At 44.4% G+C, this 13,056-nt stretch overlaps 1 protein-coding gene across 3 annotated transcripts in view; it reads right to left on the bottom strand.

Annotated features, from left to right (window-relative positions):
• Positions 1 to 13,056, bottom strand: part of pkdcca (protein kinase domain containing, cytoplasmic a) — a 77,388-nt gene that overhangs the window by 49,344 nt on the left and 14,988 nt on the right. For 2 of the 3 annotated variants that reach the window (XM_072510243.1, XM_072510239.1), the window contains exons 3-5: positions 12,671 to 12,942; positions 8,244 to 8,323; positions 3,472 to 3,579 (exon numbers count right to left, since the gene is read on the bottom strand). In XM_072510243.1, the coding sequence (XP_072366344.1) occupies positions 3,472 to 3,579; positions 8,244 to 8,323; positions 12,671 to 12,942 (460 nt within the window). The remainder of the gene's footprint in view (positions 1 to 3,471; positions 3,580 to 8,243; positions 8,324 to 12,670; positions 12,943 to 13,056) is intronic. The other variant, XR_011948044.1, reaches the window with a different exon arrangement.

Below are 13,056 nucleotides of genomic sequence, written 5' to 3'. Positions count from 1 at the left end.
AAAATATGCTGCTACATACAACAGTCATGATGCAGCAGTTGTTCTGGCACTGATATTTTCTGTCCTTGATTTTCCATTAGTCTTTATATTTTCTTTTACAGTGTGGCACAGATAGTTGTTGAAATGTGACAGATAAGAAATAGGTGCTCGATGTACAATTTTTATAGTTATACATGTTCACTGCCATTCAAAGGAAGATAGGAACAGGAGTAGGCCTTTCAGCCCCTCGAGCTTGCTCCACCATTTAATGAGATCAAGTCTGATCTGTGACCTAACTCATATACCTGCCTTTGGCCCACATCCCTCAATATCTTTGCTTCACACAAATCTATCAACCTCCGATTTTAAGTTAAGAACTGTCCTAGCTTCAACTGCTGTTTGTGGGAGAGAGTTCCAAACCTCTACCACCCTTTGAGTGAAGAAGTTCTTCCTAACATCTCTCCTGAACGGTCTGCCCTAATTTTTAGACTATGCCCCCTAGTTCTAGATTCTCCAACCAGTGGAAATAGTTTATCTTTATCTACCCTGTCTTTCCCTGTTCATATCTTGAATACTTCGATCGGATCATCCCTTAATCTTCGAAATTCTTAACTCAACCTCTGTATTCCAAGTTTCATTTTTGTACACCCACGGTGCACTCCCTCCAAGGCCAAAATATCCTTCCTAAGGTGTTGTGCCCAGAACTGCTCACAGAACAAAGGTTCACTCAAGCATCTTAAAGAGTGATACTTCACTAGAGAATGCAAAAGCTGGAGAAAAAGCATCTTGCAGTGTGACTAACAAGAGGAACACCACCCTGGATCAAAGAATTCTTAGACTTACAATAGAAAACAAAAACGTATTTGTTCATTTTCTGATCATCAAACATCAAACAAACCAACCAAAGCTACTTGGTTAAATTAATAGAATAACTTCAGATCATAGCAGTTGAAAAATCTCTGATTTATGGGTACAAACTATAATTTGAATAGCAGCTGTGAGGGGCTAGAATTAATCCATGAATATCTGTTGTAGAATTACATGTGGTTGTGACTTGGACACATGTCAGGTTAGCACTGTATGGGCGGGATCTTATGCCCTTTAAAAATTGATTGAGGGTTGAGAACATTTCTGGGTCCCGACATCGCACTTGCCCGAAATGCATTCACTGGCACAATCTTCGGGGAGGTGGGCTCCTAACTGACCCCACTACAACTGCCATCCAATTAAGGGTGGCAAGAAGGTGCTTGAGGCTGCCGGCCCAATCTGAGAACAGCAGCTCCATCAGCAGAGGTGGGCACTGCCGCTGCAAGGTCGCACCTCTATCTCGAGGCACCCTCTGAAACAGTACTACATTGTCAAAATTAAAATGTGGCCACAGTTGCCAGGGAAACACCCCAGCCGTCATTCCCCTCAACAGGATGGCCTGCAGCCGCAGATGTGACCCACATACCTCTGGGGAGTTGGGGGGGGGGGGGGGGTTTCTGGACTCCCCCAGGCCAGCCACCGACAAGCTACCTCCAGGTACATGCTGAGCTTTGGTCTCAGCAAAGGTCTGTCTGCCACCAGGATCTTCCTGCTGGTGCTCCGATTTTCCCACAATTGGGCACTTAAATATGGTAAGTGGCGACCCGCTGCATCGGGCAAGTATCCCTTACCATTTTCACCTCATCTTCAATATTATCGGCCAGAGGCAGGAACATGCCAGACCGCTTACCCGACACGGTCATTGCAAAATTTTCTCCCGGTGCTACCTTGGAGCCCACCTCTACTTGACCAGGCAGATTCCACCCTATATAATCATTTCAACTTCCTCGCGACAGCTAAGTTTTGTGTTTTACACTCAGGCCTCTCATTGCACACTCATACATATGCATGTAGGTGCATGGACACAAAGACACACTCACATACAAGTGCACATGCATTGCATTGTTTCCCCGATGAAAGAAGTGATTAAGAGATCTGTTCCCGAGTTTCTCCTTTCTTCAGATCATAAAATAGACTTGCAAATAATGTTCATTCTAATCTATCTTTGTAGAAATTTGAAAAATGTTTGAGGGTGCACACACAACTTTGAGGGAATGTTGCCTGTGCAATATGTTTCAGATTGCTGGTCAGCTTTGCACCTGTGCAGCTTAGAGCCAACATTGCTAGCAATTATATAATGCCTTTCGCAACCGTAGCAAGTCCCAAAGAACGTTATGGCCCATTAAGTGTTTTTACGTGGTATTAGCCGCTATGATAATGCAGGAAAACGCGTCCTTAATTCACACACAGGAAAGTCTGAAAACAAACATGATATAATGCGAGATAATTTGTTTCAGTGATAATGACTGCAGGATAAATATGAGCCAGTATACCAGGAAGAACTCTTCTGCTCTTCTTCAAAATAGCACCATGTGATCTTTTACACCCACCTGAGAGGGTAGATGGGGCCTTGATTTAAAATTGCATCTAAATGTTTGCACCTGATAGTACAGCACTCCTCGGTACTGCAAGGCGTATCATCATAGTTTTTTAAAATTAATTTCTCTGGAGTGGGACTTGAATCCACCGACCTTCTGACTCAGAGGCAAAAATGCTACCATTGAGCAAACATTGACACTTTGAATGAGGGCAACTCACATTCTGCTTTTCCTTTGTGTTATAACCTGCCTACTGACGATTGGCTGGGGACTAATGACTATCCCACAATCCTATGGGAGTATGAACTTCCCCAATGAGGTGGGTGGATAAACCCCTACTATAAATAAGCTGGCCAGTCCAGGAACCAGGAGGAAGGAGAAGGTAGCAAGGGAAGTTACTGCTACTGCTATGTATATATAGTTATAGTAAATAAACGTTATTATTTTGTATCCTTAAAACTCGTGCTGGATTCTTTGGGGCCCTTACAAAACTTTGCTTTCAGTGAAGGGATAGATTATACTCCTAACAATTTGATGTTCAACAAGGTGTGGGCAATCTCCTATTTCATGGACACACAGTGAAAAGGTGCTGATCTATTACCATCCTCCCACTCTCCCTAACCTACACCCCCATATTGAAATAACTGTACTGTACCTAAATGGTAATTGCTTCTTCAGAATGTGAGGGTGTAACATTGATTACAGCACCAAAACAATCCAAAGTCTCAAAAATCCCTGCTACTTCTTTTCATGACATCAATCAAACAAAACTACCCTACAGTATAATAAAATAAAAGGTACATTTTGTGAGCCAACCTTTGCCACGGATCAACACTGATGTAATGTCGCCCCACCTAATTGCATGCCAGGATTAAAATTACTTTATAATTATTTGTCTTCTTACAATCTGCCTTCGTACATCTCAACCACAGACTTTCAGCACTACTTTGAACATTTGAATCAATGACACAATCTGTGATGAATCAAAGTTTCCCCTGCCCCCTCCATTTAACCTGATGCTCAAACAGAACACAGCATGTTTGGAGGTTTGGCAGTCGTGCAGTAAGCGTAATTAAGGCTGTCTTACCCGAGGTTCGACTTTGTGTGACATTCTGCAGATATAAACCACTCTTGAACAGGTACAGAACCTCCTCTAGCTGAGTTAGTGTCTCGTCTATTCCCCAGCGCAACTCCCCTGCAAAACAAACAATGTTTCAGTTAAATGCTTTCTTGTCTCTTTCAATCGTTTGAGTACAATGTGACTTTCTCTTTCCATTTTAGCTTCTCAATGCTGCTATGGTCAGTGCTGCTCTGAACAGTTTTCTCTTGTTCTGCTTCTGACCCCTTACATTCAAACTGTGTTGAATACTCATTGTATTCATTGTACTGGCCAACTAATTCTCTTTTTCTTCCACACAGCCTTACAAACTGTGCACCACCAATTTTTTCCCCCTCCTCCTACAGACCATGCAATCCTCAAGCTTTTAAACCCCAAACTTAAGAGTCATTTAACCACTACTCCACTACTTTCTGATATCCATTGTCTTCTCTTCTATTCTTCTCATTCTTGAACTGCAGGCCTTAGACCTGCATCTAGGCTTTTCAATTTAAAAAAACTAATAGAAATCTGATGACCAGGGCCATGCAATGGCACGGAGGATGCTAGGAAATAGGTTATCGCTGCAAGTCTCAAGATAGCAAGTTCCTGATCTCAGTAAGGCCATTGTGTGGTGATGCTCACAATGCAGGTACAACCCCGTAGGAAGGAATGAGCATTATAGTATTAGATGATCAGGTCACACTCCTTACTTTCTAATTGTAAAATGGCAATTGGCCATATCTTTAATGGAGCTGAGTATAAGAAGGGAAGTAGGAGAGTTGGTTAATTACAAAATAAAACACAAATGGGGCAGAATTCTCTGGGTCTCATTTGCCCTGTCACCACTGCCAGCGAGAACAGAGAATTTGGCATTTGGCCAAAACTCCACTCATTGCAGCAGGTCCGGAGAATCCCACCAGTGGGTGACATCGGAGAATTCTGCCCATGATATTTTATGTGATGGTCAATTAAATATATTAGCATAGTAGGAATGTCACAAACCAGCATACACTGTTGGAAAACGCCACTACAATTAAACGCCTTCTGCTCCGACAGTAGCGCTTGTGTTGGCCATTTTACAATTAACACCAAGTGGAATGGATTTGTGTGAGCTGTAACTGCAGAATGAATTAATTAATTATGGTACTACATTGTGGGTGTGTCATTAATAAACCGGAATGTGGGATTGGCACTGTGGGTACAATATCCAGCAACATTGTCTATTCTTTCACAATTAAGCAGACCAACAGGAAGAAGCCTGTGTCCCATCTCTGTTCTTTTCATGTTGTAGCTTGACACTACAAATCCCTCTCTCATCCAAGTGGAGATGGAGCAGGAGAGTTGGGGTGAGGGGAAGGTGGTGGTGTAGGGTGAGCTTAACCACCATTTGTCATTAAGTCAAACAACACGGGTACAGCGATAAGAGTCGGCCATTCTTTCTCTTCACCCCGATAATGGCATGTCCTGTCATTCGCCTCGAAACCTTGCTGAGAACAATGTGAGTAAGTGTCAACGCATACGGAAGGCATGGCTCAATCTTTCCTTTTTGCTGCGGCATCATACCCACACTTGAGATCAGGACATTGGTGACAAGATGCATTTCTGGTTATGGGCGCAAATCTCCGGCAGCGTTGGGATCTCGCTTGAGAGCAACATGGATGGAGAATGCCAGGAAAGACCTCCCGACAGCCTTCGTGCCTCCCGAGATTCACCTAAGCCCTGCGAGACGTCAGAGTTGGAACTCCGCCCCAAATGGGTGGGAGCGAATGACCTACTTACGACATATCTGTGCGGGATCCACCGGCCTTCCCTGAGAGGCTGCAGCCGGGTACCAATCTGTGCTGGTCCACACAATCGTGGACCAGGTGGAAAGGCACCTGGGGTATCTCTCCTGGGCCACCGGAGATCCCAGGGTAGTCAGGGTAAGTGCAGGGTAGCTCCCTGGTCCTCCTCCTGGAATGTGGGCACCTTGGCACTGCCACCCTTGCACTGCCAAAGTGACCGGATAGCACTGTCAAGCCAGCAAGAACACTGCCTGGGTACCAGGATGACAGTGCAAGGGTGCCTGAGTGCCAGGGTGGCACTGCCAAGGGTCAGGGGGTGAGGGGGCCATGCCCATGTAATGAGGGCGGAGTGGGGGTTTTCAAGCATGGGGATGTACAGGACAGGTAAGTAGGGGTCTCAGGGAGGTCGGGTGGGTGATGGGTGGGGTCCTAGAAGGAAGGGAGTGCTGTAAGGGAGCTTGCGGGGGTGGGGGGGGGGGGGGGGGGGGGTGCTGAAGAGGGCGAACCTCCAGGGAACCCATAGCGGGGTGTCCTCACTTGGGGGATGTGGGGTGGTGTTCATGTTTGTGGGGGGGTGACATTGCCCATGTGTGGGGGGGGGGGTCCACAAATTCACTTAGAGATCAGGACACCCTTTCAAAATGGCACTCTTGCACTGCCACCCTGGCACGCAGGCAGTGCTCCTCTTCCAATCTCGGAGTTCAGCTCCCCAGTGCTAAAAAAATTCTAATTGTGGGCTAAACCGGTGGGAAATTCCCCAGGGTCCAAAAAAGTGACTAAGTGTCATTGAATAGCGATGGGGAACTCACGGAAAAACCCGCCTCAAATTAACTTTGAAATTAACTTTGAGGAGAATCGGGCCCCATATCTTGTGAAGAATGAAACAAGTTTGCACCTGTTTTGCAATAAGCAAGTATTGTTTGAAATACCAAGCCACTGATAAGTCCTAGAAAGGCTACATCTAATCCACACGATCCATTTACTGAACGGACCATTTCCAAAGAGCTAGAGTTTATACAGGTAGAAAGTTGCACATTTTTGTTGTGTAATCGTGATGATTTAAAAACAATGTTGCATGAGAATGAAGTTTTCGGTACTTTTTTTGTTAAACATATTAACACAAATATTATAGATTGGTAACGGCCATCATCTGCAATGTGACCAAAGTGGAGGATTTAAACTGGCTTGGGGCAGGTATATGTTTTTTGTAGGACAGACGTACCAACTTCTTTTATGAGCTCGGGGAGTCTTGCACTTCCTTAACGAAAGCCATTTAATGTTGGATGAGACAATGAATCCAGAATATTTGAGTGTTTGGGTGAAGCTAGTCAGTTTTGAAAACCTTTTTCAGCAACAATTTACACCCAGCTGCAGCACAACAACAACAACAATCTACTTATTTCCAATCATTTTACTTTCTGATTCTCCCCACCCAATCATTTGCTGTTCTTCTGTTCCTATGCAACTCTATAATACTTGCAGATTCCCTTGAACTGTAAATGAAAATCCCAGGATCCATCCATGACCTAATCGGCTGGTTGCGTTCATAGAAAACGGTTTGAATCTCCAAATCTGTTTTAGTCTTTGGTTTCAAATAAAACATGGAAAATAATAAATCACAATGGGAGTAGCACTTTGTATGTGTTTGCTGGGAGAATAATCTTCCCTATTACAATCCATCTCTCATATTGCAGGCTGCACTATCCTAAAATTGATGCTTAGAATTTTTTTTATTAAAAAAAAATAAATTTAGAGTACCCAAATTCATTTTTTCCAATTAAGGGACAATTTAGCGTGGCCAATCCACCTACCCTGCACATTTTGGGTTGTGGGGACGAAACCCACGCAAACATGGGGAGAATGTGCAAACTCCACACGGACAGTGACCCAGAGCCGGGATCGAACCCGGGACCTCGGCGCCGTGAGGCAGCAGGGCTAACCCACTGCGCCACCGTGCTGCCCTTAAAATTGACGGTCTAAGCAATTCAGAGGATATGGTTTCTGAAATATGACATTTGGAACTTACTAAATAAGCAAACTGTCCAGTAAAATATCCATTTAAATTGTTGGAAGTTCGATCTTTCATCACAATTATTTGCTTGTTCTTTGTGTAAAGATATGTTTGTAAAACCACACAAAGCAATTAATTACTATAATTTTCAATTGATTATATTTCTCGAATTGGTAAATTCTGCTGCCTAAACAGGCCTGTGAATTCACTGACTTGTTTCCTCAAACCAGTGGCGGGATTCTCCGATCCCCCAGCTGCGTGTTTCTCGGCCGTGTACCGTTAGCTGGCGATAGGATTCTATCCTCCCGCCGCTTGTCAATGGGATTTCCCATTGAAAGAACCCCATCCCTCCACGAAACCTGCCGTCAGCGGAAAAACTGAATCTCAACGACCGGAGAATTCTGGCCCAGCTTTCTGCCGCTCCCACACCATTGAAACACCTGCAATCAAAGGCATGAGTCGCATTCTCTGACAGATAACTGTGGGTGTTTGCTTCCTGTACTAATTAGTTCCTTATTGACTAAGATTAACTATTACTCCCCAGTACCTCAGATTTAAAATTTGTGGTTTTGTGCTCAAATCACTCCATGGTCTCACTCCTGCCTCCTGCCTATTTCTGGGGACTGCGCTAGCTCCTACTACACCTGCACAATCTCCAAGTCCTTTGCTTGTCTATCGTCAGCCTCTTCTGCACGCCCTCTCTTAATCCTGGAAAATCCTGGCAAGAGGGTCCATGTGATTAAGTGCATGTATCAATGAATGAAACGTATCTAATACATTTGACTGTTTCATCAGGATTGGCAAGCCAATTTGATTTTAAGTACTCCAGTGAATTGCAGCTTCTATCCTAATCTATTGTAATATCAGGATTCTAGTTCTATACTTGTCAGACTATTGCTAGAAATATGTAAACCAAAATCTTCAGACAGAATGAAGCCAGTGTAATAAACATGTCATTTTCATACCTGTAGCATTCACTACAGTATCCAGCAGTGACCGGAGACTTGATGGGGCACTGTGTGGCAAGAGATAGGTAAAGAAGAACCTGAAATGGGAGCAAATATTAAGCTGTGTTAAACACCTTTTTGACAGATAAGAGATTTATTATTTTTCTTTCCCTCCTACTTCAGATCTCAAGTCTAAAGGTCAGTCAACTAACTTTCATGCAGTCATCTGCCAATGCCACTCTGCATTCCTTACGAATGATTCTTGCACCCTATTATCATGATAATAATTTTAGCTAAAAGCTAGGAATTAGGCTTGGTCACGGATGTGAGATAGAGGCATTGGGTGTGAAATTCAACTTTGGCAGAGGCACAAAATACATGGAATGAAGTCAGTGGAAAGGGAGGTCAAGAGCGATACAGAATGAATGACCAATCCACTTGGGCCCATTTTGTGCCTCAATGAAGTTGAATTTCACCCTCGCTATTTTACTGATCAGTTCCATAAATCTTATTCACAAAATACCCTTTTAATGCTACATTATATATAAGTGGTTTTAAAATTAATCTGAGGTAAAATTGGAAAAGGGACAATTAAAAGTTGGCAGATTGTTCTCCAAATTATCTTTTTTTTCCACTGAAGTAACTTGGGTGGATGTAAGCTGCTGATTCGCTGTCACTCGCTTCACACTATTACTAAAAAGCAATTCCCCATCCCCGATCCACTACTTTATCTTTTCTTTTTGTACTCTGTTAAATTTCAAAGAAGTTAGCAAAGCTGAGAGTATCCTCTCCCTGATGTTTCACAAGAGCATACGAAGGGGTAAAAAACAAAAACAAGGATGTAGATTTTCGATCCTCCCATCGCAGTGTAACACTGGCTTTGTGCATCGGCCAACCTCATGGAAACTACTCGATTTCAATTTCCCCTGAATTCATTGGAATTAAAAACTGGGTGGTTTCTATACCGCACCACACTGCCAATGTTAAGAGGCAGCCCATCAGTGACTTTTCTGTTTCAGAACCAGAAAGCACATTGCTCCTCTTGGCCCCACCAAACAAATTAAAAGTTTCCTGGGTCCGTTAAGGATCCCCTTAAGGACCACTGGTTAGACAGCTCAACTGCTGAAACGTTCAAATGTGTGTGTGTGAGGCGATGTGCACACTCATTCTGTTTGTATCTGAAAAGATGAACGCAAACCTCTACAACCAGGGCAAGACACTGATTTGCATATTTAAGTTGCATTCCACCTGTTTAAGGTGGTCAAGCTGCTCTCCCATTTTCAAGCCTGCCTGAAGATTGTACCTGACCAAGGTATGTTTCTACTTCTTATTGTCCTCTGCCTATTTTTCAGTGAGAAATAGGTAGGTGGGTAGGAGTTGAAAATTGGACCAATGATGACAATGGCATGCAGCAAGATCAATCAAAATACTAAAACCAAATAAAACAATTATTGGGCTTCAGCACTGTCAAGTTGTTTTGGACTAAACAGATGCTTTAGTACCGTGCAAGGATTTCCACAGAAATGTTGAAAATTAGAAGACGATTCTTTCATGACAGCAAGATATCCCAAAGCAACTTAAAACCAATGAAGTACTTTCGACCCATTATAATGTAGGAAACATAACAAATTAGCAGAAAGCAGGTTTCCGCAGAGAGTGGTAAAGTAAATGATCAAATCATCCACCTGAGGGGCACGATCTAACCGAATTGGAACAGAGTCCGGGATGAGCGCGTTTAGCCGGGTGTTTCGCAGCGCAGAGAAACACCACGCTATCTACCAGGACTCTGGTTATATTCGGGGCCTCAGCGGGGAACTCCCCGGCGAGGCTGCAATTAGTCCCGTTTCCTGCACAGAGGAGCTCCGCTCACCCGATCTCCTCAGTGCAGGGAGAAATCAGGGCACCATTTCCCAACCCTTCTCCCAAAGCCCCAACTGACCAATAGGGGGTCCTCAGTCCCTCTGCACAGAGCACCCCTGGACCCGATCCCCAGCATGGAAAAAATGCAGCCTGGCACCCTGGCAAGTGTCCCTTGCCAGTTTTATAAGACCACAAAGATGTCCTGGGTGGCCCTCATAAGGATTACGGTGCAGGTGAACGGGCATTTGCTGGACATAGAACAGGACACTGGCACGGTGGTTTCTGTTATGAGACAGAGTGTGTTTGACCGCATTAAACACGGAATACAGGATTTGGACCTGACAGATACCAAGGCAGAGTTGACCATCTACATTGGTGAGGCATTGAACTTTGCAGGTACCCCCATGACTCCAGAGATTTATGGTCACCAATCGGTGCGCCTCCCGCTGATTGTGGTCAGGGGACAAGGCCCCAGCTTGATGGGCCATGATTGGTTGAGCCACCTACAACTAAATTGGCAATGCATCCTCCAGGTGGGATCTGATGGCCTAAACGAAGTGCTGGGCATGTATCCCAAAATATTTCAACACAGACTGGGAAAAATAGCGGAGCTCAACCCCAGTATTTCTGGGCGAGGCCAGAAATACTATGCGTCGTTAGAAAAAGTGGAAACTGAACTCAGTCGGCTGGAGACTCTGGATATCATCAGGCCCGTATTATTTAATGGATTGGGCAGCGCTGGTGGTGCTGGTGTTCAAACCGGGCAAGACAGTCTGGTATGCGGGGACTATAAACGGACAGTGAATACGGCTTCAAGATTAGATCGATATCCCATGCCTTGCATTGAAGGTCCTTACGCAAAGTTGGCGGGTACACACTCATTCACTAAACTCGATATAGGCCACGCATATTTATGGCTTGAGTTGGACGCAGCCTCCCAGAAATATGTTACAATCAATACACAAAGGATATTACAAATACACCTGGATGCCTTTTGGTGTGTCTTCTGCCTGTGCTATATTTCAACGAGTAATGGAGACCATCCTGAGAGTTGCCGTGTGTGGCAGTCTGCTTAGAAGACGTACAGGTCACGGAAGCATCCAAACAAGAACATCTGGAAAACCTTGAGGCCGTGCTGAAACGGTTCTCTGAGTCTGGTGTCCACTTGCAGTGGGCGAAATGTGTCTTCCATGCAAGAGAGGTGGTCTACCTCAGTTACTGGGTGGAGCGCACCATTCAGCAGGCCCCCAACACAATGGATGCCACAGAGCTTTGTTCATTTTTAGAACTTATTAACTATTACGGCAAGTTTATCCCGAACCTTGCGGCCATGCTGGCCCCCTCACATCTCCTTTTAAAGATGAATCAAGAGTGGGCGTTAGTTGTTCCCACCCCATCAAGCCCTTGCCAGGTATAACAGCAACTCCCCCCAACACGAGCATTGTGGCAGCCCTCCCCTCTCCACAAGCATCGGGTCAACCGCCTCCACCACACAAGCATCGGGGTGCCCCCTTCACATAAGGAGAACCCCTCCAATAGGGCTTCCCAAAGTGCTCATCCCTGGCACAGCCCTCTGGCATTGCCAACCTCTCACAGTGACAGAGCACTGCCCGGGCATGCCCCCCCCCCCCCCCCCCCCCGGGCTATACTTACCTTTGCGTCCCTGGTAGGTTTCCCTTGACAGCTTCACGTTTTGCAGACGTTGTTGTAAACCTTGCTGACGTGACGTCACATCGACCAAGGGGGAATTCCCTATCCGAGGGGAACATATGATGGGGAAGCCCTTTAAATACATTTAAATTTATTCAAATATATTAAAAGAAAGTTCCCATCCAGAATGACCCTGCCACCAGAGGAAGCAGGGAAAATCAGAGAACGAGATCTCGCGAGCGAGATTCTTGCACCTGCGATTTTGTGGGATTTTCCGCCGGTGTTGCAAATGCCGGCTTAAAATCCGTCCTTCCCCAATCTCCAAATATCATTTGCCATTTCTGCAGTAGTTTTGTGGCAATGCATTTGGCAGCAGTTTCTAAGGTATAAAAGATGCATGTCGATGTTTTACATATCACATGTGAGTTCAACACACAGATTCCACAGAATCTTGCAGAGCCATGTTTTTGTTCTGTAACGTCTCATATCTTTCTTATAGCAAGGCTCGTGTTAGTGGCTAAATGATGTTTTGCTCAGACTGCATGCTTCTGAAAGGAATTGAATGGAGCAATCACACCTATCTGTAAAGATTAGTATGATATGGTGTTTGTATGTGGGTATTTGTTGTTGCCTAGATTATGACTGAACAGTGCAAAAACATTGGGATCATTGCAAATTCTCTCACTATTCATTGCTTTTCCTCTCTTGTCATAATAAACACTGAGTGCATATCAGACAGTACCATGTTTGGACATATTATCCCTTCTAAGAACCAAAGAACGAAGTTAATGACACGTGTGTTCTTTGCTAAGTGGAATGCAGTTTCAAGGCAATTTTGCTTGGTGATGAAACTGATGAACAGTTGGTTTCAGACAATAGCCAGTGGTTGCAATCTGAGCTCTTCGGACACGTTCAGCAGTGAAAGAAGCGATTACCTGTATGCATTGTAAAGATTCCGCTTCTCGTTCATGCTTTGGCATCTACCCTCCAAGGAGCAGGTTAAGGTGAAATTCCGAGCAGGAAACTCCATAAAACAGTCACCATTTCTTGAGCAGGGTGTTTCATTGATGCTGGCATCATCCAAATCCGTCACTTTTAGTTCACCATCCACAATAACGAATTGGCGAGGACGGAAGTCCAACAATGTCACTGAGCCAAGAGGTGAATGGGCCAAATAGTGTAATAAGCGTATCAAACTCAAACATATCTGCAATGAAAAGAGCACAACGTAGACTTAATACAACATGCTTCAGGTTTTATAGAGAAAGCTCCAAAAAGACAGAGCTCAGTGAAATACAGCTTCACTTGTTCTTAATTTGTT

Source organism: Scyliorhinus torazame, chromosome 1, assembly GCF_047496885.1.
Source record: "Scyliorhinus torazame isolate Kashiwa2021f chromosome 1, sScyTor2.1, whole genome shotgun sequence".
Taxonomy (NCBI): Eukaryota; Metazoa; Chordata; class Chondrichthyes; order Carcharhiniformes; family Scyliorhinidae; genus Scyliorhinus; species Scyliorhinus torazame.
The sequence above is the reverse complement of the archived record's forward strand: the minus strand, read 5'-3'. Positions and strand labels throughout refer to the sequence as shown.